The sequence below is a fragment of the Solanum lycopersicum genome, chromosome 12, assembly GCF_036512215.1.
Source record: "Solanum lycopersicum chromosome 12, SLM_r2.1".
In the NCBI taxonomy this organism is placed as follows: Eukaryota; Viridiplantae; Streptophyta; class Magnoliopsida; order Solanales; family Solanaceae; genus Solanum; species Solanum lycopersicum.
Genome location: NC_090811.1, coordinates 2,373,609 through 2,401,042, shown reverse-complemented (window position 1 = coordinate 2,401,042; position 27,434 = coordinate 2,373,609). Strand labels below are relative to the sequence as shown.

General features: G+C 33.7%; 3 protein-coding genes and 2 non-coding genes across 6 annotated transcripts; 3 read left to right on the top strand and 2 right to left on the bottom strand.

Moving 5' to 3' along the window:
* Positions 1-303: 303 nt before the first annotated feature.
* LOC101261989 (profilin-1) lies at positions 304-5,909 on the top strand. The gene is made up of 4 exons (XM_004251597.5): positions 304-771; positions 4,988-5,125; positions 5,405-5,547; positions 5,637-5,909. The coding sequence occupies exons 1-3, from the start codon at positions 649-651 to the stop codon at positions 5,537-5,539; spliced, it is 396 nt and encodes a 131-aa protein (XP_004251645.1). The 5' UTR covers positions 304-648; the 3' UTR covers positions 5,540-5,547; positions 5,637-5,909.
* MIR9471b (microRNA MIR9471b) lies at positions 799-1,038 on the top strand. Its single transcript, NR_130083.1, has one exon. It is a non-coding gene; the product is annotated as a microRNA MIR9471b (primary transcript).
* Positions 2,469-2,649, top strand: MIR9471a (microRNA MIR9471a). The gene has a single exon (NR_130086.1). It is a non-coding gene; the product is annotated as a microRNA MIR9471a (primary transcript).
* Positions 5,910-6,533: 624 nt separating the features above from the next.
* On the bottom strand, positions 6,534-12,013 carry LOC101261689 (glucan endo-1,3-beta-glucosidase 13). Its single transcript, XM_004251596.5, has 4 exons — positions 11,666-12,013; positions 7,808-9,079; positions 7,141-7,171; positions 6,534-7,031 (listed from the first exon to the last, which is right to left on the bottom strand). Exons 1-4 carry the CDS (start codon positions 11,718-11,720, stop codon positions 6,899-6,901), a joined length of 1,491 nt encoding a protein of 496 aa, XP_004251644.1. The 5' UTR covers positions 11,721-12,013; the 3' UTR covers positions 6,534-6,898.
* A 1,480-nt stretch (positions 12,014-13,493) lies between these two features.
* On the bottom strand, positions 13,494-24,046 carry LOC101261392 (arginine--tRNA ligase, chloroplastic/mitochondrial). Of its 2 annotated transcripts, none has more exons than XM_010315439.4 (18): positions 23,821-24,046; positions 22,052-22,132; positions 21,801-21,940; positions 21,599-21,674; positions 21,398-21,499; positions 21,091-21,306; positions 20,682-20,762; positions 19,916-19,999; positions 19,531-19,635; positions 17,945-18,123; positions 17,336-17,420; positions 17,026-17,212; positions 16,782-16,851; positions 15,571-15,640; positions 15,118-15,207; positions 14,499-14,567; positions 14,305-14,403; positions 13,494-13,774 (listed from the first exon to the last, which is right to left on the bottom strand). In XM_010315439.4, the coding sequence occupies exons 2-18, from the start codon at positions 22,058-22,060 to the stop codon at positions 13,664-13,666; spliced, it is 1,773 nt and encodes a 590-aa protein (XP_010313741.1). In that variant the 5' UTR covers positions 22,061-22,132; positions 23,821-24,046; the 3' UTR covers positions 13,494-13,663. The 2 variants fall into 2 exon arrangements, with proteins under 2 accessions (XP_010313741.1, XP_004251643.1); XM_004251595.5 differs by having other exon boundaries at positions 22,052-22,128; positions 23,821-23,980.
* Between the last annotated feature and the right edge of the window lie 3,388 nt (positions 24,047-27,434).

Here is a 27,434-nt window from a genome sequence, read left to right as displayed (position 1 = left end):
AGGAAAGCTAGCGAGGGTTGTCTATCTATCTCAAATACATGTGAAACCACTTGAATATAATGTATCTAAAACAAATTCTACATAATTTTAACCTCGTATATCCTGAAATATATGTATCTACACGCATCTGAATGCACCAAAATCTTATAAGATTTGTAATATTAGCTCTTAACTAGTGAAATTTCTGTAAGTTTCTCTTACCCGCTCTGGATTCTTCCGAAATATGGACTCAGGGACATATATATATATATATATATATATATATATATATATATATATATCTGATGTGAATCACATATATTTGAGATACCACATATGTAGAAGAGTGGTAAGCGAAGAGTGGTCTATCTATCCCAAATACATACGAGTCCACTTGAATACAATATATCAACAATTCATTCCGAAATACACGTATCTGAACAAACCTTATAAAATCCGAGATATCTTAATTAGTGAAATTTATGTAAGTTTCTCTAACCCGCTCTCGATCCTTTCGGAATATGGGTTTAGGGGCATTTATGTCTTTTCTAAAATGCCATGGAAGTACCCACCCATCTATAAATAAATAGCCATGATAATTTCTCATTTCATCACACATCTTTTTTTCAGAGCACAAAAAAAATTCAAAAAAATCCTCATCGGAAAATCATGTCGTGGCAAGTATATGTCGACGATCACCTCCTGTGTGAAATCGAAGGGAACCACCTCAGCGCCGCCGCTATCGTCGGCCTTGACGGCGCTGTTTGGGCTAAAAGCTCAACTTTCCCTCAGGTCTTTTTTTTTTTAATTTTATTTTTTGAAATGATTTTGTGAAAAAAAATTGGATCTTTGACTGATTTGGGGTTTTGAGATTCAGTTGATTTCTGAGGTGCTCACTCAGCTAATAGTTATTGTTTAAGAAACTCAATAATATTGGCAGCAAGGAGAATGGTGACTTTCAGGATGATAACTATTGGCTGAGTGAGCATCACTGAAATCGACATGATTCTGAGAGGAAAATGACTGATTGAAAGATGTATTTATTAAAAAAATTGTTTTTTTTTGGGTTCTATTGGATTTGATGTTGAACTTAGATTGATTTGTTTAAATCTGATGTGGGATCTTTTTTTTTGGGTGATTGAAAGATGTTTATCTTTTTTATCTGTTGTGGATTTGATTGTTTTTGACTTGTGGAGAATTTTGTTTGACTGTTTGGGTGATTTGTGGATATTGTAAGAGATGTTATTGTTATTGGTTTTTATGTGTTGTCTTTTATTAGATTTGTTTTTGTGAGAGTTGAGTTTGATGGGAGATTTGAAGAATATTATTAGATGAAACTTGACTAGTTTGGACTCTGTGAAATGATTTGATGGAAAATGGTTTTGATTTATATGCTGATCTTGACTTGCTCTGAATAAATGAAAAGGTTTGCTTGAAAATGGTTTTGAATAAATCAATGTTGAGTGGTGAAGACTTGATCTTGATAAGTAGATGGTGGGATATGATATAGAAGATTCATGATCTTGATTAGCTTGGATTCTGTGGAATGATTTGTAATGGTTTTGATTTATATGCTGATCTTGACTTGCTTTGAATAAATGGTTTGATTGAAACTGGTTTTGAATAGATCAATGTTGAGTGTTTTAAGACTTGATCTTGATCAGTAGATGGTAGGATCTCATATAGAGGATTCATGATCTTGACTAGCTTGGGTTCTGTGGAATGATTTGTTTGAAAATGGGTTATGATTCATATAGCTGATCTTGACTTGCTCGGACTAAGTGAAATGAATTGATTGAAAAATGGTTTGGAATAAAATCAATGTTGAGTGGTGAAGACTTGATCTTGTTACGTAGATGGTAGGATCCGACATAGAGGTTATGAACTTGACTAGCTTGGATTCTGCAGAATGATTTGTTTGAAAATGGTTTTGGTCATATAGGCTATAGCTGATCTTGACTTGCTCGGACTAAGCAAAATGATTTGATTGAAAATGGTTTGGAATAAAATCAATGTTGAGTGGTAAAGACTTGATCATGATAAGTAGATGGTAGGATCCGATATAGAGGATTATGATTTTGACTAGCTTGGACTAAGCGAAGTGGTTGATTGAAAATGGTTTTGAACAAAGGTTATTAAGTTCTGATGAAGAACTACTAATAGATGTGGTAAAGACTTGATCTTGATAAGTAGATGGTAGAATCTGATATTGAGGATCTATAATCTTGACTAGCTTTGACTGAGTGAACTGATTGATTGGAAATGATTTTGAACAAGTTTAATATTGGGTTCCGGTGAAGTACTACTGAGAGATGTGGTAAGGACTTGATGTTGATATAGACGGTAGAATCGATATAGAGGAACCTCCTGCGTGAAATCGAAGGGAACCACCTTAGGCTGCCGCTATTGTTGGCCTTGACGGCGCCGTTTGGGCTTAAAGCTTTTCTCTCAGGTTTTCTTTTTTTGAAATGATTTTGTGAAAAAAATTGGATCATTGACGGATTTGGGGTTCTGAGATTCAGTTGATTTCTCAGGTGCTCACTCAGCTAATAGTTATTATTTAAGAAACTCAATAATATTGGCAGCAAGGAGAATGGTGACTTTCAGGATGATAACTATTGGCTGAGTGAGCATCACGGAAATCGACGTGATTCTGAGAGGAAAATGATTGACTAAAAGATTTATTTAGTAAAAAAATTTTTTTTTTGTTTAATTGGATTTGATGTTGAACTCAGATTGATTTGTTTAAATCTGATATGGGATCTTTTTCTTTTTGGGTGTTTGAAAGATGTTTATCATTTTATCTGTTGTGGATTTGATTGTTTTTGACTTGTGGAGAATTTTGTTTGACCATTTGGGTGATTTGTAGATATTGTAAGAGATGTTATTGTTATTGGTTTTTATGTGTTGTCTTTTGTTAGATTTGTTTTTGTGAGAGTTGAGTTTGATGGGAGATTTTGAAGAATATTAGTAGATGGTCTTGACTAGCTTGGACTCCACGAGATGATTTGATTGAAAATAGTTTTGATTTATATGCTGATCTTGACTTGCTCTGAGTAAATGAAAAGGTTTGCTTGAAAATGGTTTTGAATAAATCAATGTTGAGTGGTGAAGACTTGATCTTGATAAGTAGATGGTGGGATATGATATAGAAGATTTATGATCTTGACTAGCTTGGATTCTGCAGAATGATTTTGATTTATATGCTGATCTTGACTTGCTTTGAATAAGAGAAATGGTTTGATTGAAAATTGTTTTGAATAGATCAATGTTGAGTGTTTTAAGACTTGATCTTGATAAGTGGATGGTAGGATCCCATATAGAGGATTCATGATCTTGACTAGCTTGGATTCTGTGGAATGATTTGTTTGAAAATGAGTTTGATTCATATAGATTATCGACTTGCTCGAACGAAGAGAAATAAATTGATTGAAATTGGAATAAAATCAATGTTGAGTGGTAAAGACTTGATCTTGATAAGTAGATGGTAGGATCTGACATAGAGGATTTATGATCTTGACTAGCTTGTATTCTGTTGAATGATTTGTTTGAAAATGGTTTTGATTTATATGCTGATATTGACTTGCTTTGAATAAGAGAAATGATTTGATCGAAAATGGTTTTGAAAAGATCAATGTTGAGTGTTTAAGACTTGATCTTCATAAGCAGATCGTAGGATTCCATATAGAGGATTCATGATCTTGACTAGCTTGGATTTTGTGGAATGATTTGTTTGCTGAACTTTCCCTCAGGTCTTTTTTTAAAAAAAAATGTTTTTGTGAATCATACAAACAAATTTAGCGATTAAACAGGAAAAAAGTTTGGATCTTTGACTGATTTGGGGTTCTGAGATTTAGTTGATTTCTCTGGTGCTTACTCAACTAATAGTTATTATTTAAGAAAATCAATAATATTGGAAGCAAGGAGAATGGAGACTATCAGGATGATAACTATTGGTTGAGCAGCATTAGAGAAATTGACATGATTCTGAGAGGAAGATGATTGATTTAGATTTGAGATTGATTGAAAGATCTATTTAGTAAAAAATGTTTTTTTTTTGTTCAATTGGATTTGATGTTGAATTCAGATTGATTTGTTTATATCTAATTTGGGATCTTTTTTTGGGTGATTGAAAGATGTTTGTCATTTTATCTGTTGTCGTTTTATCTTTTTTTTGGGTGATTGAAAGAATAAAATCAATGTCGAGTGGTAAAGGCTTGATCTTGATAAGTAGATGGTAGGATCCGGTATAGAGTATTATGATCTTGACTAGCTTGGACTGAGCAACTGATTGATTGGAAATGGTTTCGAACAAAGATAATATTGAGTTCCCATGAAGAGTGCTTAGGAAAGCGAGCTCTAGTGATGAAGTGAAGCGATGCGAGTCTTCTACGCTTCACAGACTAGAATGAATATGTGAGCACTTCATCGCTTAAAGCGAGCGCTTCATCACTTAAAGTGTGAAGCGGGGCCTTATCGCTTTTTTCCGCTTCACGCTTCCCTGAACACTGCCCAAGAAGAACTACTGAGAGATATGTTGAAGACTAGATCTTGATGCTGATGGTAGAATCAATATAGAGGTTTTTTAGTTGATCCTGACTAACTTGGACTAATGGAATGATTGATTGAGTATGGTTTTGAATAAAGCAATGTTCAATGTCACTAAAGAACTACTGAAAATGTGGTAAATAGTGGAAAGTTAAGCTTGATAAATAGATGGTAGGAATCGATATGGAGGATTCATTTAGATGATTTTAACTAGTTTTAGACCTAGTGAAATGATTGACTGAAAATGGTTTTGAATAAAGGCAATGTTGAGTTCTATTGAAGAACTATTGAGGAATGTGCAATAAAGACTTGATGCTAATACACTAATGTTGTGAGTAGACAAGATTGGTTGTTTTTGTAATCAATTGCAAGTTATTTATGAATATGTTTGCCTTCTATTTTTTCAATCTTGACTCATTTACAAAGATTTTGCAACTTATCGATATCCATGCTATTGTAGTTCAAACCCTCAGAGATTGATGCCATCCTGAACGATTTTAATGAGCCCGGTTCACTTGCACCAACTGGCCTGCATCTTGGTGGCTCAAAGTACATGGTCATTCAAGGGGAACCTGGGGTTGTCATTCGAGGAAAGAAGGTATCTTTTATAACATTCAGAATCTTGTTGAATTGAAACTGCAGACAATAGTAGGTTGTGCATTCTGTTCAAGCGACGCATAGCATAATTATCTAGTGTTCGTTGAGGGTGTATATGTACTACAGGATCTTTTCTGTTAAACAACCAGAATTAATATTACATTTCAGAAAGTTGTGGAAAGTTCGTACTTATTTGGAGATGAATTGAACTGAATCAAATTTGTTTTAGAAAAGCCTTGTTCAAATGGCTGTTCGTGACATTCCATTCTTTTTTTTCCAGGGACCGGGTGGTATTACTATCAAAAAGACTAATCAGGCTCTACTTATTGGTATCTATGATGAACCAATGACTCCAGGCCAGTGTAACTTGGTTGTTGAGAGGCTCGGTGATTATCTCGTTGAGCAAGGTTATTAATTTGTTGGGTAAGTGTTCACCTTTGCTATTTCTTCCCGGTATTTTCTTACGCAAGATTGACTTTCTAATTACCTGCTTTCATTTGAAATGGTTGCAGAATTTCTTTTCAATATGTTTGTATTGAAGATTGTGGTGTTTGCTGATGATGGATACTCAAGAGTTGGGAAGTGTTAGATATGATACCTTTCTGGATTCAACAGTTCTCTCTTTGTATTTTGATTTTGCAAGAATTGGTTTAAATTATTTTCAAGTGAGACCCTCTGATTATTTTTGAGAGGGGAATTTGTTGTTGGTACCTATAACTGGATTTCACTTTGCACAAAATTTGGCTTGTGTAATATACAGCTCCTGGGTTTTTCATCTGTCAAAATCTTATTCTGACATGCTTAGCTGCTGTTTCTGTGTATATTTGTATTGACTACCCCTTATATCAGATGCCCTCCACCCACCTCACCACCACAAATTCAGTCCACATAAATCAAAGACCTATTGAAGGAGAGTTTGACAAGCTAAGAAACTCTCGTTGAAAGCAGAAACTCTGACTATGACAAATATTTCTACTAGTTTCAAAGGCTTGATTGACCCCCTTGGGGACTGAATCTGGCTAGGGGGTGCGAGATTAAAACCTCGTTACGCCGAAAATAGTAAGGTTGATTGGCTCATCCTCTTCTTGATGTTTTTTCCTCTTCATGTACTAACACACACACAATAATCTCCTTTTTAGCACCCCAAAACTGTTGTAGCCAACTAAAATACAACAATTATGATACACCTCAACCTCAGTCCCAACTAGGCAAATTGTACATACTTCTTTGACCTAATGGCCACACCTTATTCAAAAGGACAACTTTTTCCAGCATAGAGCAGTTAAGATTGAAAACTATTGAGAGATGCTTCATCTTAAATAAAAAGGACCACACAGAACATGGTGAATAGAACATTGTGTGAGCAGGGTCAGAGGAGCCACACCACAAACAAGGGATGAGATGTAGACTGACTTTAAACAGACCAACTTTTCTGATTTATATAGGACCAATTGAAGAGTTTGTGGAAACTTCATTACAAAGATTAGCTAAAATGAATTGGAACCAAGTTTGCTAACCAGTCACAAACAATATGGATTACAAATGTTTCCACAGTTTGAATGGAATATCTTCTATTTTACATCTACCAAGGATCTCTACCTTGGATATCTTACAAAATTTGTGCAGTATAGGTGACATCTGCATCAATAACCCAAGCATCCTTGGCTCCAACACATTTGAGCCTTCTCAAGGGAAACTTATATCACCTAGAATTATCCTGCTTTTACATTTTTTGATTCTGGAATAGACATCATTCTATTCATCCGAGACATGTTCAGAAAGGTACCAGAAAGAACAAAGGAAAAGCCACAAGTAGATATTGAGTCCACCAGTAACTCCTTTGAGGGGATGAAGATGTAGACTTGGAAGGACCAACGGTTGCATTATTAAAGATAGCTTTTTTACCCCTGTGAAGTTTAAAATCAGAAAACGAACATTACTATTGGAGGAGGGCAAGAATACACTAGTGTGTGTGTGTATGTGTAGTTGAATAATGATTTGGTTAGATGTACATACCCAGTAGTCGCATAGAGACAGTTATCATAACCTGTATTGAGAAAGAGCTGTCAGACTAGATTTCAAACACAAGGAAGAAAATATCTGGCACATCTTTGCTTGAAATATGGTACATGACTACTTCAGAATATGCAGCTGAAGTAGTGTTTGTGAATCAGCTAATTTTTCGACATAGGAACGTCCTCAAACTAAAATTTGTTAATATCACTCAGCTACATGAGCCTACATCTGTCTACATATTGACAACATCCAGATAGCAGCATAAAATAAACCTTCTAGCTTTTTTTGAAACTGGTAATGTTATTGTACTTCTACAGCAAATGAACTACACTAACAATTGACACTGAACATGAGCCATTTTGAAATTTGACGGTTAAAATGTTTGTTCGGGGGGGGGGGGGGGGGGGGTTTCAGGTTGGCCTCTCTACCTCCACAAGGTAGGGGTAAAATCTACGTACACTCGACCATCCCACCTATGGGATTACATTGGGTGGTTGATGTTGGTCAAATCTGATTTTTTGACTTGTTGTATTTGATGCTATTGATAGGACTACAGTTTAAGGCAAAGAGATGTAATTCTATACCTAGTCTAATTGATCTGTGAAGGAGTTGATTAAGGTGTAAACATGCATTAAAAGAAGAGAATGAAATGAGTCAGTCTACATACTTGGATTCTTGTTTGTTCTAACGCCAACTCCTCCAAAAGTGCAAGCAATGTCAGTAGCTCCATTTTGCTGGTAGTAACTGTTGAATGCAAAAGAAGCATGTGATGCAAGGTTATCAGGCTCGAAACATGGTTGGCTAGGTTGTATAGCGGAGCAGTCTACATTTCCAGAACCACAAGCCCAACTCAAGGCATTCTGAAGTTCAGCTTCAGATGCAGAAGATGAAGCAATGCACCACGTTCCATTTGAACCGGTATTGTTTCCACCTGCAGTCGTGTCTACAACACCCTTACCGGTAAAATCAAGGTTATATACACTTGTCTGATCTGGGAAAAATAAACCCCAGTTCCTCTCAGATTCTAAACCTGGCTTCCTGTTCTCATTGAACAATGAGAAAACATAAACATCAACTGCTCCTCCTGGCTTCGCAGGAGTTCCAGTATTGTTGATAACATGTCGTATCAAATTTGTGTTGTAAGTCTGTGCATTATCTGGAGTTGCAGCTGTCTCTTTAGGTGATCCTTTAGATGGCCAGCCTGTCTCAGTGACCATGATATTAACTGTTTTGAAATTTAGAGCCATTAAAGCATAGTTAATAGCATCAAGCTGAGCATCAAACATGTTCGTATAAAGTAAACCAGTGTTGGGATCAATCACTTCAGAGGATGCCTCAAATAGAGCATAGTCTAGGGACACATTGGTAGAAGAATCTCTATACGCATAATACGGATATAAGTCAATCATAAAAGGTGACTGATTCTCTGCAAGGAATTCCAACATCGGTTTTAGAAAAAAGGCGTGACTACTGTTAAATGCCCCTGCAGAAGGTGGGAACGATCGGGATAATACGCCCAATGAATGGGTACTAGAGACTTTAATCCTCCTATGAAGACCAGCTTTTTTCAAAGCTGTAAACACATTTTGCATTGCAGGTACTACCAGAGCAGCTGTAGTATTTGGGGCTTCCGTGAGTTCAGCACCAACAGTTATGGAAGTGATTTTCGTGTCTGGATAGTAAGGAAGAATGCTGTTTTTTAACCATGTATTGGCATTAGACTCGAATTGAGAAAACGCCAACAAGTCTGAGTTTGGAACCCCAATCATAAGCTCAATTCCAGTATTCGCAAAGGCCTTGAGGACCTGGATATTTGAGTCGTATATCCTTACATATTTAATGTTGTGCATTTGAATGAGCTGCACAGCTTTCTCAGGTGTAGGAAGATCATCGGCATTTCGTCCATAGCAAATTCCAACTCTGCTTGCTCTGCAAATGCCTGCCATGTGGTGAAAAATGGTCAGCAGTCAGCTCAGGAATATTCAGATGAACTACCATGGTAACACACAATATATAACTCATTCTAACACGGACAAACGCTAAAGTAACCAAATTACGATTTCCCTGGCAAAGGTTTAGGCATATACATCACCATTTGCTGTCATTTTGCAGCTTAACTGTTACTGTCTATATATTTATTGCTTTTTCAACAACTAAAACGAATCCCCCCACACACAAATCATTTCATTATTCAATAAAGACAAAGTAATGTTCCCTTTAACTAGATACATATATCTACATAACTGAAAGAAGTCTTACTAAAGAGAAGGTATCAGTAGTTGACTTTCACTAATATAGTTGGTCAGCATGATTTATTCAAGCATGGCCCTTTCGACATATTTTCTGGAGTGGTCAAGTGAAATGATGATAAGAGAACATTCACCTCAATGAAAAAGTACAACCCAAGAAACACAATGCTCTGATTTGCGATGTGGGGCACGGACAAAAAGAAGTAATCAGGTGAATGAATTCATTTGACTATCAAATTCATTCATCGTTGCTCGTTGAAAATTGAGACTTTTATGCAAATCCAGTACTTAAAACCAGAGGTGGAACCACATTCGATTATTTAATTATTCTTGCTCGTTAAAGATTGAAACTTGTATGCGAATCTAGTACTTAGAACCAGCGGTGGAGCCACATGTATTCAAGGGGGGTCTCATCAATTGACACCCCATTGTCGGAAAATCATGCATAGCTAGGGTAAAGAAGTTCTTTTATGTATATATACTATATATTGACTCCTCTTGACTTCTTTGTTATTTACTACTTTATATCTTGACACCCCTTAGGCCGAATATCCTGACTGCGCCACTGCTTAGAATCAACTTCCCTAACCTCCTCAAGTCCAATTATAATTTGAGGTTTTAGCAGATAAATAGCTAGTTATGAAGAGGAATCTCGAAACCATTACAAAAGCAATCAACATCACTAATAAAGCTAGAAAAGAACAGCATCCAAAATGCAACCACCATATTCGAAGTAGTCAGAAACAATTACAACACAATAATGCATATATAATGGATCACAGCTAACAAGTTCTGTCGTTTTACACATGTTGTAGTACTTACACAAGTCATGGAAATGAACCACATACAAAAAGCAGAAGTAATGGAAAACAGAAAAATAGTAATAAGTTCAACTAAAAGAGGACACAGTGGACCACAAAATTAGAGTTACATATTTCCTTCAAGTCAATATACACAACATAAGAAGGGGTAAACACAAGGTATTTACTTCACTTTAATACATATTTAAGATTATTTAAATGAAAACCCCAAAAAAAGCAAGGCATAAGCTGGTCAAAGTTTACTGCAAAATCTAATCTTTATTCCAGAAAAATAGTTACATACACTAAATATAATGATCAACACCTATGATTATAGCACTGGAAGCTGAAACAAGGAGTTAATATGAGTGAAATTATCATCAAGAACCTAGATAATCAATATCTCCCCCCAAAAAAATATGCAGTTTTGATTAAAGAAATGACAAGGGTAGAAGAACCAAGATTCAGTAAGAGCAATACTATTAAAATGAAACCCCCAAATGAAGCAAGGTATAAGGTGGTCAAAGCTAACTAAAAAAATCTGATCTGTTGGCCACAAAATAGTTACATACACCAACTGAAACAAATAGTTAAATATGAGTGAAATGCATCATAAAGAACCATAATAATCAAACATCACTCAAACAACAATCTGTTTGAGAAGTGTATAAGTACCACGAAGCATTAAGAACAATGAAGCTCATCACTCAAAAAATCTGTACTTTTCACTAAAGAAATGATAAGGGTACAAGTACCAACTACCAAGAATCATCAAGAGCCCACAATGAAGCTCATCACAAAAAATCTGATCTTTTGATTAACAAATGAAAAGGGTAATAGTAACAAGAAGCATAAAAGAACAATGAAGCTCATTACTCATAAAAATCTGAACTTTTGATTAAAAACCTAAAAAGGGTAGAACTACCAAGAATCATTAAGAGCTCACAAGGAAGCTCATCACTAAAAAAATCTGAACTTCTGATTAACAAATGAAAAGAGTAATAGTAACAAGAAGCATTAAGAACAATGCAGCTCATCCCTCATAAAAAAATTGAACTTTTGATTAAGAAACTAAAAAAGGGTAGAGCTACCAAGACGGCAAGAATCATTAGGAGCTCACAATGAAGCTCATCACTCAAAAAAATCTAAAGAAATGAAAAGGGTATGAGTACAACTACCAAGAACCATTAACACCACACAACATTCAGCTCATAACTCAAAAAAATCTAAACTTTTCACTAAACAAACAAAAAGGGTATACTCACCAAGAGCACAGAAGCTGCAAATATGATACTAAATCATTAAGAGCTCACAATGAAGCTCATCACTCAAAAAAAAAAAATCTAACACTTCTTACCATAGAAATGAAAAGGGTACACATACAACTACCAAGAAACATTAACAACACACAATATTCAGCTCACAACTTACAAAAATATAAACTTTTTACTAAAAAAACAAAAAGGGTATACTCACCAAGAATCACTAAGAGCACAGTAGCTGCAAATATGATACTAAATCCTCTTGCCATTCTACTTCCTCCACAACCAACTTTGCCTCTATGAATGTACTTATTCTCTTTATTTACCTCAAGAAATGTGCTTTCTCTTTTATCAGGCAAACACCCTTTTTACCACAACGGCTCTTTCTGAGCTCAAGAAGACTGTAGCCACTGCAAAATAGTACAGAACTCTGTGTAATTTTCACAAGTTAGTGAATGTGTGTCGGACAGTGTTACCGGATTCAAGAATATATTATCAAATGGAGTTGAGAGAATTAGCCTCGATTCCGCAAGCTTTAATTAAAAATTATAATTTTTTTTACAGTAATGTTTGGCATATTAGCATGTATGTACTCTCTTCCCCCACCACAAGGAAAGTATAAAATATCGAGTTAATGGTCAAAAACACAGTTTCATATTACGGTGTTAAATTGTTAAAAATATTTATTATCAGTCAGTAACAGTATGTGTAGGTCGATTAAGCATTAACGTGTGTTTTAAATACAAGATATTTGATTACTTCATATTAAAGATTATTTGATCGAAATATAAGACATTTGATTAAGAGTGAGAGATACTTATATTCTATCGTTAAAAAACTCTGGATATCCAATTAATATATATTCGCATCCAAAAGTTATAAATGCTCCCTATCCAAAGAGACTATTCTCAAGATTCGACCTAAAATATTAAATTTAAAATGAAGAAATATTTGTTGTTCTACCATAATCTCTATATTGTAATTCATTGTATTTTGTGTACGTAGTCGTATAATTTTACGAAACGTACATAAGTATGTAGGAGTTCAAAATATGAAGAGTATGAATTCAGTAAAATTACAATTTTACCCTTCAATAGAAACTTTCGAGGTTTTGATTCATCGCAAAAAACATGATAAGAACAAATGGAGAATGTAATTGTGGAGTTAGTATAATGAGATTTGTTAAATTAATCATGTTATTATATTTATCATCGTAGAAGCCGTTTCTAAAGAAAAATTATTGACCTTTAGCATTCAGTCAATAAATCCCACGAATAAAAAAAATTTAAGATCGACTCGCGATTTTTAAAACTCATAATGTATAAATAATGGAGTTGATGCTAAACCAAGTTGTCATAACTAGTGAATTATTGAGGCACCTTTTTCATTTGAGCTTGTGTATTTCATAATTCATAAAGCTAGTTTTTTTTTATTCGATATTTAATATTCATATTAAAAATCTAATTAAATTAATATAACGTGTTGCAACATCTATTTAGATAAAAAAAATATTCTTTTTATTTTTAAACTCAAACTTAAAAACTGACAAAAAATGCCTCAATTATTTCATCACAACTCAAATTTACGACTTATCAGGTAGAGAGAGTAGGTCCCAAATGTGAGACACACAAAGCTTTAGTTTAAAAAAAAATCTGAATATCTGAAATAAAATCTAAAGAATCCATTAGGTCCCATACATATTTTTTTAAAAATTGAAAAGACATTTACAAATCATTTTTAATGCATTATTGTTTATCAAATTTATCCATTATCTCAAACTCAATCATTAAAAAAAAAGATTTTAGGATTTAATCAATGTCTAAACACCTAAGAAGTCTTTAAAAAGGAAATAATTAAGGGTATCAAATGTACAAATGAATTAAAATATATTGAGTTGCGATTTAAAGTATTTTTTAGTGTACCACTCCACAAATTTTTACGATCAAACGAGTCCATTAGCCCCCAAACTAGGCTAGGGCGGCCCGTGAGGACCAGTACTCATTGCATTTTCATTAACAACAGCTAGTAAATGTGCTCATAAATAAAAGATCAACATTTTTTTCATCGATTTATAAGTAGTAAAAATCAAATACAATAAACATTTCTGTAATATTTTTGCTCTTTTTTTTTCAAATATATTTTCATTACAATACTAAAAAACTAAAAGGGAAGAATAAAGAAAAGTACCCAAAAAAATACTCATATTGAGAGGTTAAATTTTGTAAACAGGAGTGATTCCCAGCAGATGGAAACACTTTCTCATGACAACTGCTGTTGCCTCACACAGTAAGAGTCTGCTTGTTTCCTCGGCCGAGCCAACGACCTGCAAAGTTCCGAAATATATTCATAAATACAAGCCATCCCAGATTTATTTAACAGTATATTTTTTCGTGTACTATGGAGTATCCAAAGCCATTGGTCCAACTGATCTAAATTCGCGTTAGAGAGGGTTGCTATGGGTAAAACGCTCTCTACTGAAGATTGTTTGTTTGGATTGGCTTATATTAGGTGCTTTTGAGCTATAAACATCCAAACAAGCTCTAATACTTGTGTAGATGTAATGGATGAGTTCTCCGTGCAGGGATAGATTCTCGGATTGGAACAACTATTCTAAGAGTTCCAACCGCTTCAGGTTAACCCTTTTCCCTAGCTGGATCTTAACTCATCCTACAGCACAGCCTAACTGGTTTCTGTATTCAAGATTTTCATGAATCTTAGACAATGAACTATAATTATTTGGTGTTCGATTAGTGAGTGGTTCAAGCTGGTCTACAGCGACTTCAGCCACCAGTTTATAGGGGGCATGGCATTTGTTTGGTTTAAGCTTAATTTGTTGATAGGAAAATTTCATACCTGACAGTTGGTATAGAATTTGGTGAAGTCTTCAGATATATTGTAAAGATATTCACACACCAAGTGTGGCGAAAGATTGGTACAAGCGTCTTCAACAATCTGCAAAAGAGTCGACAAAATTTTTACTTGATTAGAACTATTGCAGAAGCAATAATAAATCATTTAAGTGATAGCAATATTTAAAAAATTCTTACTTCAGCAAACTGGAGTAAATGGAGGCCTAGCGTACGTTCATCTGGATGAGCCAAATCTATTGCCGCACTCTGTCCAGCGAAAATGAATTGATAAGCACCACAAATAGTAATTCGACATCACTCTTGTAATTTTAACATTACTGAAATATCTGTTGCACGGATGCACCAGTGCGAAGGTGTGATAGGTTGGCTATGGATGGTTATAGGAGAGGTAGAGGAAGATTGAAGAAGTATTGGGAACAAGTGATTAGACAGGACATGATGCAGCTTTAGCTCACCAAAGAGATGAGCTCGGATAGAGAGTAAGTTGGGTAGTTGAGAATCGGCTTAGTCTTTCATACTAGTAATAGTAGTATTACTCTGGGAAAGTTTCGTGTTATTCCATTTCTGTTCCCAGATTTCACTAGATATGTTGTCGTACTGAATAATCTATCTAACATTAGCTAAACTACCAAGTTATCACGTGTTTGCCTACTTCAAGAATTTTTGGGTGGCCATAAAGGAGGCTAAAAGCAAACGGTTGAAAGGTTATCGGCCTACCCGACTAACCCGTGGAGAAAACTCTTGACAAAGAAGAGTTCAGTTAGGGCACATAATATAGATGAGATTATCAGATTACCTTTTTCAACTCTTCTATATCTTTACCAGATTTCCTGATGATTGAACAAATACGAGCATGTGCATAGAGCAAATAAACAGCGGTATTTCCCTGCCAATCACAGAAGAATACAAGAGAATCAATTCTGAACAGAGAAACAGAATATGGAAGGCTGTAGCAAAAGAAAGTAACTAAGAGAACACGTCCGTACAGATGGAGAACAACCACAAAGAGAAAAACATGGACTCCTCAAAAAAATCAATTATAAAAAACATGTAGACTCTTATGCTTCAATTATAAACCAAGTGTATGGAATAACTAAGTTGTTTCTGTATAAGCTAAAAGAATTTAAAGAGGAGCCAAATGACTTTGCAAGAAATCTGGTCAATTTGAAGAATTGGAATCGGGTTGAATAAGCTGTTTAAAATGATTAACAGATTTATTCCTTTCATGAAACGATATCCATTCACATACCTTATCACTAAGCATCTGATCAAAATTGAAGGTGTAATTGGTCAGCCTGTTGTTCTTCAGGTCAGCATATCTGGTTTAAGGTACCAAAAGAAAGGGAGAACAAAAGAAAAGTCAGGGACTTGCTGAGACAAAAAGAAAAGCATGTAAACATATGTATAGCAAAACTTTTACTACGTCAAAATCACCTAATGTAAAAACTGCAACGATGAGATATCACATCTAAAGATACACAACAATACACCATCTTTTTAGGCAGAAAGGATGTTTTCCAAAGATTGAAAATGTTTCTTTCTAGTGCTCTTTTTATGAAATAATTGACTCCGTTTCAAGTTGTTTGTCTGAGTTTAAGAAAATAAAGAAGAGTTTTGAATCTTATGATCTTAAATTAAAGATATGTGGAATGTACCAAAATGTCTTTTAATCTAGTAGTCCTACACATGTCATGTGGAAAGTAGGAATTAAAGAATTGCAAAAGGAAAAAAGGAAAGTTCATTCGTTTTTAAATGGATTAAGAAAAGGAAAGCAAGAAGAACAAATTGAAATGGAGGGAGTACTTCCTTTGGTTCTAGATCACTGCACGGAAAATTTGACTACATGCGGAGATTAAAGAGTTGATTTAAGTTGTTTATATCAGTTGATAGAATTCTAATTTGATAGGGAGAAAAACATATCACAGATGAAAAGTTTCAATTGTTGAATAAATGTTATGTCTCAACACTAAAAATATTTCTTTCTTGGAATAAAATGATAACACACAAAAAGTTCTTTACTCAGCATGAAATTGGAGTACATTACCAATGTTATAACCGACACTAGGGTATAGGACATTCTATCTTCCCTTACCATTTCATCCAATATGTTCTTATTTATATATTCCTTTCTTCCAAATTGACAGTCTTTAATCATCTAATGAATATATTTACTTCTTTAGAACAGAAAGCCTTTAAACAGCTATTTTACGTTCTGGCTTCAATAAGAATACTTTAAATAAAAAGATAACTACCATTAATGAAACAGTTGAAGGTTTCCTTTCTTTAATTAAGTTGAAGGCTTTCATGTGTAAAGAACCTTTATCAAAATATATATGTGTGTGTGTGTGTGTGTGTTTAATCCAACAATGGCTGAACTTGAAAGCTCTGGATCAAATTTACCGGCTAATTTTTTATCTCCTGCAGAGTATAAGGTAGCATGCAGAAGGATGAGGAACTTACTTAACAGCACCGTATCCTACTGCTTCAGCAGTTTGCTCTAGTTCCTCAGCAGTCCAATCTTTAGTCTTACCTGATAAGACAATCATGAAATGTATAACTTGAAGTAATACTCTTTCGCAATTCCACTACATTATTACCCATAGTATTCACAAGAGAGAAGCTATGACGAGCAAAGACATACAAGCAGAAAAGAAATTAAGTCAAAATGCCATATACCAAAGTTACATCAAAACATAGAGCACACCTCTTTCTTCAAGTGCTGCTTTACACCGCTTCTTGGCATCATCAAGCAAATCAACCAGCTTAACCACCTCTGTACTTCGAGTACGAAACCGTTTCCCATCTTCCCCTAAAACTAGACCAAATCCTACATGACTGGCTTTAGGATAATCATTCTCGTTTGGAGGAAGCCAGCCTGCACGTTTTGCAGCCTAGAAGAGAATTTTACCCAGAAGATAAAAAAAGAAGCATGAGTAAAGCTCAATCCCAACAAAATTCCTCCATTGTATCATACTCCACCAGAGGAAAGAGGGGTATAAATATCAGTAACTTACAGAAAAGACCATCTCAAAGTGCTCACGCTGTCCAACGTCAGTCAAATATATCATCCAGTCTGCTTTTTCTTCATTTAGTCGATACCTACAAAGATGCAGATAGGAAGCTTAAATGAAATTTAATTGTTACTTCATAGCATCCCAATGAAAATTTCCTTAGCAAATTCACAACTCCCTCAACCAATCTAGTTATCTTCATTACTGCACAATTCACAACTCCCTCTACCCGCAGACTTCACAAATTTTCACTTGTCTATAGAAATCAATAAAAAGATAATTTCCCCCCATGCTTCATATAAAAATCATATGCCACTCGTGTAAAACCTCAATGCTGACACAAGGGCAGAACTGATCACCCATTGGATCACCCACTAGAGAATGCGCATTCAACTTTCAGCAAATTGAATATTTCTTTGTTTTTTTGGTTTGTTGATTATCAATTACTTAGAATCAAATCATTCGATAAAAGAAAATAACCAAAAGGACATGTGTCACACTTTCTTAAGTGAGACCAACTCACAACTACCATTGAACCTACACCAATATTCTTGATGTGAAGAAAGGTAATATTTGCAAAGTCTATACAGAAAAACAAATTACAAAACTAACCATAGAGCAGTAAGATCGGTTGAAGCATAGTTGAAACCACCATCCCTCTTCACAACAATAAGCGGTATTTTCTTCCCTTCAATAAAGATGACGCGGGCTCCTTCACTTTCTTCAATTAATCCCTTCTCATTAAGCATCTCTAAAGCTTTGGGAATATACGGATTATAAAAGCTTTCACCCTAACGGAAGAAACACCAAATTAAATCCATGAGGCTTCGCTCACTCATAAAATGGGCAGGAATACTCAATAAAGAGAAAAGCATAAATCAGCTGGAAAACCCTCCAAATGAACACCTATCAATTCTTCCTGGGTTTTTTTACGACATATGACAGGATAAACCGTAAATTGTAAAACAAATAACTAATTTACTGAAAACAATACCAGAGACTAATGGCTCAATTATAGCAGCCATAACATATTTTTTCTTTGACAGGTAAATCCTACACCTAATTCAAGAAATTAGCTTAATACCTCATGTTCTTTCACTCCCACATCTCATTGAATAAGTTTAAATCATCAAAAAGAATCTATAACCAAGAAGAGATATAAGAGTGATGAAGCAAGGCAACACTGCAAAAGCCTGTACAAACTCTGCGATTCGACAGATTAGATTACGACAACTTCTATTCTGAAATTAATTCACTTGTTTTTCTTTTCAGCAACTATTATTATTCAAATCACAAGGCAGCTGCAATGTAAATAGGACCGTTCCTAGTAATACTTGAGCAGCAACACAGTCTTTATCTCTTTAGATTTCATGTATACAAGGAAGGACCTCTAGAGCAGTGTCCTTGAAACTGATATTGAAAAAAGGTATTTGGAAGTAGAAGTTGTGTTTGAACAAGCATTTAACATGAAAATTGTAGAAGTTCCATGAGCAAAAAAAAGATCATTTGAGAAACTGGTCAAAACCACTTCCCAAATTTGAAACTCATCTTCAAAAAATCAGTTCAATGTTATAAGCAAAAGCTGTTTTGAAAAAAGTTAGGAAAAATGCTCATGTCCAAATGAGTCTGAAGTAATTCACAATCATGTCAGAAGTTGAGATTTTGCTCCTTGGCATTTGAGTAAAGTTATAATAAATAAAGATTGTGCAGTTGTACTCAACATACAATCTGCATTTATTATCAAATTGATTCTTTATCAGATAAAAATAAACTAAAACAAACACCATCAATGTCAATTTGGCATTTTACATTCTAGCGCCCGGTAACTAACATACATAACCACATATTGCAGTCCGCCACAATCAGTAACACTATACTCTATTTCATTTCATCATTCCAAGACCTTCTCAAGTAACAGAATCAAGTTTTTAAATAAGTCGGAGCACAAGGATGTAAGAGACAGAAAACAGATTCTCACTTTATCAGGTGCTAATGTTAGCACATACTTACCTGTGCTATTTTATAGCATGAAGTATTGAAAACCTTGTCCATACTCCATAATTTACAAGGAGGCTAAAGAAAACTAGCATGGCAATTGCAGTACACACTTGAGGACAACCAGAGAACTACTGCATGTCCCCATAGAGCCATCCAAAGTTCTATACAAATTAAGTGGAAAAAAGAGTCAACTGCAGTACCTTTTCCTCTAAGTGAACCCCAAGTCTCTCATAAACCTTCTGAAATTCTTTTCGGCTGATTTCACATATTTGTGCCCATGCCATCCTGTACTTCTCATCCCCACCCTGTAAGACATGCACATGCACAGGTAAGAGAAACACATCAGATACAGCATTTCATTTCAAAGTAACCAACTATTTGCACTGATCCTTCAGTAAGGGAGCTATCCATTATTGTATGTAATCCCTTTTCACTCTAGCGGCAAAAGAGAAGCAATAGAAATAACAGAACACATTTATCAAACCCCACCCCCAATAATAAACTAATTACTCAACTCTAAATAACCTCTCAAAACAAGATGTGATCATACATGCCAAATTTAATAAGAAAATAAAATGAGGTTACCTGAAGACTAACGACTGCCTTTTGCGCCCTTTCCTTGAAATCTGCATCACTGTCAAATCTTTGTTTTGAAGCCTTATAGAATGCCTAGCAACAAATGAAAATAAGGATTACCTCATCGAGTAAAATAAATTTCTGCCTTCCTATCCACACAACAGCCTTCTCATCCAAGGCATGCTTGCTACGAGCAAGCTCAAAATCTCTCAAGTAATCTTGTGTGAGCATTAAAGGTTGCCAAATATGTACAATCAAAATCTCACCATTTTAAATTTTTTAGTACCAATAACTGCAGATTCAATGTATCAATCACTTTTTCAGAATATAATTTTCACTGTATTTGAAAAATAGTGTTTTGGCAATGAAAATTATCAATCCAACTTGAAATTGTATTTCCAATTTGGGGAACAGCTTATAGCATGTTTCCAACTCACCTTTATTTTTCGAAGTCGTATTTAAGTGCATTCAAGCATGATCATTATTGCAAATATTCTTTGTAAAAAGTAATCAGACACAACTTCATCTTCAAACTCCAATTCCATAAATTTTAAATAAGTAAAAAATATTTGGAATACTTGGCCAAACGCCTACGCAATAACAGGTCAAAAAATAACTGCAAAGAAAGAGCATGGGTAAACAAGGGAAACAACACAGTCAAATCAGAGAGTTCTATCCATAGCTAGACGGTAATACGCAGGTTGCATGCCTCTATCAGAATCTAACTGTAGATAACATGAAAAAAACAACTATGGTGAATAAAACCAATACTCACCTCCAGATCTCCGATTGCTGGAGCATTACCAGCTTCCCAATTAGGAAATTTTTCATAAAGGAACTCAATTAACATTCCGAACTGCAGAAGAAATAACGAGTATGAGGCCATAAAATAAAATCAGTATGGAAACAAACATTTCTAGTAGAAGACACACTTTTCCATGAGCTTGAAAAGAACAATTGTTGATCAAGCAGCTCATAATCATTGTGTCGGTTTGAAGATAGGAAAAACACTTATGGTTCCCTCGTATGATTATGTTAAAGCACATGCAGACCAGAAATGAATTGCAAGCAAAGCCAATGGATATATCTCATAGGTATTACTCTTTTTCTAGATGATGTATCTCATAGGCATTACTCGTGGGAAGAGTATAAGAGAATGAGAGAATACTGAGCATGAAATCTACCTGTGTGCCCCAGTCACCCACATGGTTTCTCCGAAGAACATCAACATTGGAAAACTCCAACATACGGGCCAGAGTGTCTCCAATTATAGTAGATCGTAAATGACCCACATGCATCTCTTTTGCTATGTTGGGTGATGAGAAGTCAACAACAGTCCTTTTAACAGGAAGCTTGGGTGCCCATGTCTCAATGCCATCTATTAGCATCTTTTGAAGACTCTGTATCAGTAAGACAGAAGTGTTATTGTGTGATTCTAACCAACCAACTAAAAAAACTGCCAGAAAAACCAGAACTGGTTAAAGAAAATACCTTCGCTATCCATTGCCTTGCTAATACAATATTAACAAAACCGGGTCCTGCTATAGAGCAATTCTCTATCATTTCCGATGCAGGAAGATTTTCTATAATTGCCTAAAATGTGAAAGCAACTGATAGTAAGTTGGAAGCTTTCACTTCTAGAACCGTGTTTGGAAAAGAAATGACGTAGAGATTAACAGGATATCTAATCACCTTCCCAACAGGCTGAGGACCCTTGAACTGTGTACCTTTGCCTTTAATTTTATTCCACAAGCTCATTGCATTATTGCTGCCCAAAAGTTTCAAAGTGAGAAGTTACGAATTAATCGATTCATTACTGACATAATAACAAATAACAGCTAGAAAATTAAAGGGATAGTGCTCAACGTTAGAGAATAATCAGATTAAGCCATACCATTGATAGTCACCATGTTTTGGATCATTGCAAATAGCAACCAAAGGTTGTACATCTGGAATATCAGGGAATGCTGCTCTAAGTGATTCCTCAAACAGCTTTGCTATTTGCTGCTTTTGACTACCAATAATTTCTTTATCCTGTTCAGAGAGGAGGTGGCATAAATAACTTAAATCATGCTTAAGCCTAAGTGGTAATGTTTACGGATGGCACTCTTAACAAGGATGCTATATTATGAGATCATGACTTACATTCTCCATGGTTGATATTGTCCTTAAAGATACTCCAACTGCACCAAAAAATCTCCTAGATGTTGCTCTGAGGACACCTGTCTAGTGTTACCACACCACAACAGAAATTACTTAAAGCAATCCTATATTGCATCTTGTTGAATAAATAAATAAAAGTTAAACTCTTTAAAAGCTTAAGCTTTTAGATGAAACAGTCCTACACTACAACATGGTATCAACACGGTATCAGAACAAATAGAGGTCCTACATTAAAGTATCACCACCACAAATTTTCAATTATTAAGTAAATTCACTTGTTTGACCCATTAAAAGGAATCATCCCCACATGTGATTACTGGACATCCAAAGGAAATATATATTATAGTACATGGAACAATCAACCCTTGGGGACAATTTAGATACTTGAAAACACTAGGTAGTGACAACAATTTAACATGTTGCTTCCTTAACAGTGATGGTTAACATGGAAGATCATAATAGTTTGCATCTCATTTGACATAATTTAAATTGTACAAAAGGTGTTCGATTTATTATCCAGCAAAAACATCTCCTTTTTTCTTCTTCTTTTTTTGGTCCGAAAGAAGAAATTATATTAACCCTTCTTTCTTCTTTTGCTTGTGATACTTTAGTCTTCAATCAGTTCAAAGTTATTCACTATCTTTTTTTCTTAAATGACCCTCTACCAAGGACACTTCAATTTTCTCTTCACCACAAGACTCATAAAATTGCTAGGTTCCTCAATTGTGTTCATTCTTAAAATTAATTGAACCTTTTACATGAAACTTGTGCACGTCAATTCTAACTGTCTGTCCAATGAATTAGTCGAGTTGGGCACAAGTTGGTCCAAACCTCACAATTGTTAGAAGATAAGAATGAAGGGTTCGCCGATACATTATATTCCATTCATCATGAACAACATTAAATACATGACCTACATCCATTAGAAAGCCATTGAGCAAGCTATAGCCTACAGTGTTCTGCAACACTACCTTCAAAAGTAGGGTTGTCGATAAAATTGACCAATTTGAGGTCAGGGTTAGCATTACACAGACCAAAAAAAACATTCCTAGTTTCAACAACCAACGTCCAGTTCACAGTACTAAACTCAGTGAAATTAAGTTTAATTTGTTGGTTTTACTCCCATAACAACAAACCACAACAAGCTTATCTAAGCAGTAGATAAGCATAATGTCAGCTAAATTTACAAGAAAAGCAGCAACATACCCAGTGTAGTCCCACAAAGTTGAGTCTAGAAAAGTAGTATTAAGTCTCCCATATCAATGGGATACTAAGTCTACTAGTATGGGTAAAAAGCAAGAAAATGCACATCCAACTACTAACCTTCTGCCCTAATCTGCATTACTCCACACAATTCTTATCTAAGGTCAAAAAAGCATATTCAAAAACAAACACAAGTAGCACACAGCAAATAGCTAAAAGCATTTCATACTTTTGTCTGAATCACTAACTACTAGACTCAAGAAAAATCCACACAGCAAATAGCTAAAAGCATCAAACTTAAACATAAACAATGGTCAATAATCATAACAACGTTATCCCATAAAGAAAACACTGTATATTGCACTTCATACATTCATCTCAATTACTAACGACTCAACTGACAAAAAACCCACATAACAAATAGCTAAAAGCATCAAACTTTACAATTAAAAATGGCCAAACAAATAACAATATAACATTATCCCATCTAGCGAACAACACCAAAAAAAAATTTAAAAAAACCCAAGAAACTGAGATTCGAAGCTTACGGGTATGGAGGAGAAAAGGAGAGAAATTGGGGTTTAGAAGCTTAGCTGATGGAGGCGGAGAAAGTGAAAGTAATGGTGGAATTTTGAGGGAAATGGCGAAGCTATTCATATTCTTTATAAAGCTTGATTATAAGTAGTGTTTGGGTTTTTATTTTTTCTCTTTTCTTTTTTTTTGTGGGGCTTTTGGTCTTTAGGGTTTTTTTTAGGGATTTAGGATAGGAGCTAGGGCATCAATTTGGCAATTTTGGCCCTTTCTTGCATTTGCCTATGAGAAAATGCCACGTCATCATGTGACTTCTTTTTTTTGGGGGGGAGGGGGGTTCGTCCTCATACTTGTATTAGAGTTCGATTAATCTAGATTTACATTATATATGGTTTATTCGAGAAAATCACTCATATCAAATAAAATCGAGACATTTGATTTGATACTCTTATTGGAGTTCGACTGGCCGAGATTCAGTATATGGTTCATTTTAGAAAGCACTCCTATTAAAGAAAATTGAGACATCTGATTTGGTACTCTTATTGGAGTTCGACTGGTCGAAATTCACATTGTATATGGTTGGTTCATTTTAGAAAGCACTCCTATCAAAGAAAATAGAGATATCTGATTTGGTACCCTTATTGGAGTCCGATTGGTCGAGATTCACATTGTATATGGTTCATTTTAGAAAGCACTCCTATCAAAGAAAATTGAGACACTTGATCTCATGTTTGCTACGTCACAACCTTTGATGGTCATTTTCGTGACTCATTTGATATTTTTACCAACTTATTTCAAATTATCTGTTTTGTTTCTTTTAAAAAACAAAAAAAAGTTGTTTCGTAATATATCACTTTAGAAGTTATGATAAAATTAATTATATTTTCTCATGTTATTTTTCATAGTAAATGTTTTTGAAATTATAAATACCTAGAGTAATATTTAATATAGAGAAACTATATCTTAAAAGCATAAATAAGAGTAAAATAATTAAAAAAAAAGTCCTAATTATTAATTTTTAAGGAAGTGTAAAAATAAACACGATTGATGATTTGAGACGAATTGAATTAGTTTTTTTAAAAAAATAAATCATCCGATGTCTGGAGCCTACATTGAAATTCCGAGTAAATTTGAGTTCATTTGCGAGTGGCGCTCCAACAAAATTTTCTCCAAACTCAAGGTTTGAATCCGAGATCTTTGACTAAAGGCGGAGTACTCTCACAAGTGTGCCACAACCCGTGTTGATAAATTGAATTAGTTAAGATAATAATGTGTTACTCGTAAATTGATTACGGATTAGATTGATTCTTTTAAGATAATTGAAGTGATTTTTACTTACATTGTGATGTAAATTTAAACTTCATCAATCTTAATATAAATATCAAATATTTTATTTTTATAAAAAAAATCACTTTAAGAATGTTTTCTAAAATTATCATTTAAGTTAAACTATAGGTGCCATAATAAATTGATCTAGTCAACTCCTTTTGACCTATATGTTTTTTTATATATATATAGAGATTTTCCTATTTGAATTTTGACCCTTCATTTGCAAGGAATTTTTTTCTTGCCCGTTACACAAAGTAAAATTTAATTTTTTTTAAAAAAGTACTTAACTTGTAATCAATTTTGATAATTATAAAATACATTCAAAGATATAATTAGAATTTTCACTACAAAATATGAAATCATAGAGAAATATATTAAGAAAATATATTGATATACAAAAGAATACTCAATTATGATCATTTTATCATTGCGTTTTCTTATAAACGACAATTACAATTAAACTTAATATGTTTTTGTTTTGAAGATCAAACTTGAAATAGTTATGTATCTTTTATTTTTTCATACATATTTCAATTTATTTACTTGATTAAATTATATTAATTTTAAATATTTATGTTTGAAATCATGTCGCATAGAGTTAATTTTGTAAAACATAACTTTAAGTTGAAATTCAAGATTATATATACAAAAATATTGTTGAGTTTTCACAAATCAATTCACATATATTACTATTTTAAATGTTATATTTAAAAAATTTAACTCTGATTTTAATGTATTTAACTACGAGAGATATTAAACACTCAAATAGCTACACGTGGACCAATCCTAACAATTCAACACACATTTTAAAAAAAATTAAATTCCACTTTACTCCTAAAATATCAAATGTGATTTTAAAACGATAAAAACTAGTGAATTAATTCAATAATAACACCGATAACAAAACTTGAATCCATATAAGTGAAGATCGATTATATGATTTTTCATTCTTCACTTGCGCTCATATCAGATGATAAAAGATAGTAAACTATTAATATAAAATTAAAAATTTAATATATTATTGAGTGACTTCTTTTATCTAGCTTATCTTAGTTGATAAAGTCATGATCTATAAATTTTGGTATAAAATATTTCGCTTTCTTAATCAAATCTTAATCAATAAAGTTACTCGATATATATTATCGACGAAAAGAATATAAAGTTTTTATGTACATATATATATAAATTAGATAATTAATTTGGAGTATTTATTTGTAGTCATTGTACAGTCCCCTGTTTATAACAATCCACAGTTTGTTCTTATCCAATTATCCAATGCACATGCCAAAGTCACGTGATAGAACCAAATATTAATATAATTATTAGTCTCTTAGCTATTAATTATTTTTTATTTTAGTCCCTACAATATTTTACTTTATTTAAATTTGACTTTCAAGTAATTGAAACATGCACTTCTAATCCTTTATATCTCTCTCTCTGTATATCATTTAATTACTTATTACTTTTTATGTTATTTTATATTGTTATGCTAAATTCGATAACAATATATTTTTACATATTTCTTATTTTTGATTGATCAATTTAGAAAAAAACAAGTTTCTTAGTAAGAAAAACGTTACTTATCGAATGAAATTAGGATAATTAAATTTTATATATGATATTTTAAATTTATTATTTGTTTGTTATTTATCTAACGTTCGAACGTTCAATCTTGACCACTCCACATATCATCATCCTCAAACCTTCACTCTCCATTCCTTAAATATTTTGTTATATTACACATAAATATTTTTAGAATAAAGTATATTTTTATTTATTCACTGAACGCAAGAAAATAAATAAGAAATCCATCGAATTTTATAGAATTGTCTCCTTTCATATTAAACAGATACGTATAGAATTATCTCCCTTTATATTAAACAAATATGTATTATTATTAAAGTTACAATATGTGTACAATATTTAATTCTATATATCAAAAATTCAATTTAAACAATTAAAAATAAATATCAAAATACCAAACTTATAAATCCTAATTATATATCAATTCCTTGTTACATGTTTTCTAGTTTCTACCTAAATACACACTTCAATTAATCCAATATTACAAGGACTAAAATTGATACTTATCAATACTTAAAGGACCAAAAAGTAAATTTCATATCATTTTCCTCTATATATAATCTCCCCCAAAACCCCATTAATTCACACACACAAATCTCTCTGAAAAAAAATAAAGTCACTATGAAAAACACATCAAAAAGTTCCAAAATTACCCCCAAATCAAGCCAAGATGCGAGAAAAGACCGGCGATCGGCCACCGGAATGAGTGGATCTCCGA

Bases quoted from the DNA above. Each gene is read 5' to 3' on its own strand.
- LOC101261989 (XM_004251597.5), top strand. From the start codon at position 649: ATGTCGTGGCAAGTATATGTCGACGATCACCTCCTGTGTGAAATCGAA. The intron at 772-4,987 runs GTCTTTTTTTTT...ATGCTATTGTAG, and splicing joins AAAGCTCAACTTTCCCTCAG to TTCAAACCCTCAGAGATTGA. The intron at 5,126-5,404 runs GTATCTTTTATA...TTTTTTTTCCAG, and splicing joins TTGTCATTCGAGGAAAGAAG to GGACCGGGTGGTATTACTAT.
- LOC101261689 (XM_004251596.5), bottom strand. From the start codon at position 11,720: ATGGCAAGAGGATTTAGTATCATATTTGCAGCTACTGTGCTCTTAGTG. The intron at 9,080-11,665 runs GTGAGTATACCC...ACCACATGGCAG, and splicing joins TGTGCTCTTAGTGATTCTTG to GCATTTGCAGAGCAAGCAGA. The intron at 7,032-7,140 runs GTATGTACATCT...TAAACTTCACAG, and splicing joins TGTCTCTATGCGACTACTGG to GGGTAAAAAAGCTATCTTTA.
- LOC101261392 (XM_004251595.5), bottom strand. From the start codon at position 23,929: ATGAATAGCTTCGCCATTTCCCTCAAAATTCCACCATTACTTTCACTT. The intron at 15,641-16,781 runs GTAAGTTCCTCA...ACCTTAAACCAG, and splicing joins GTAGGATACGGTGCTGTTAA to ATATGCTGACCTGAAGAACA. The intron at 13,775-14,304 runs GTATGAAATTTT...GGAACTTTGCAG, and splicing joins AATTCTATACCAACTGTCAG to GTCGTTGGCTCGGCCGAGGA.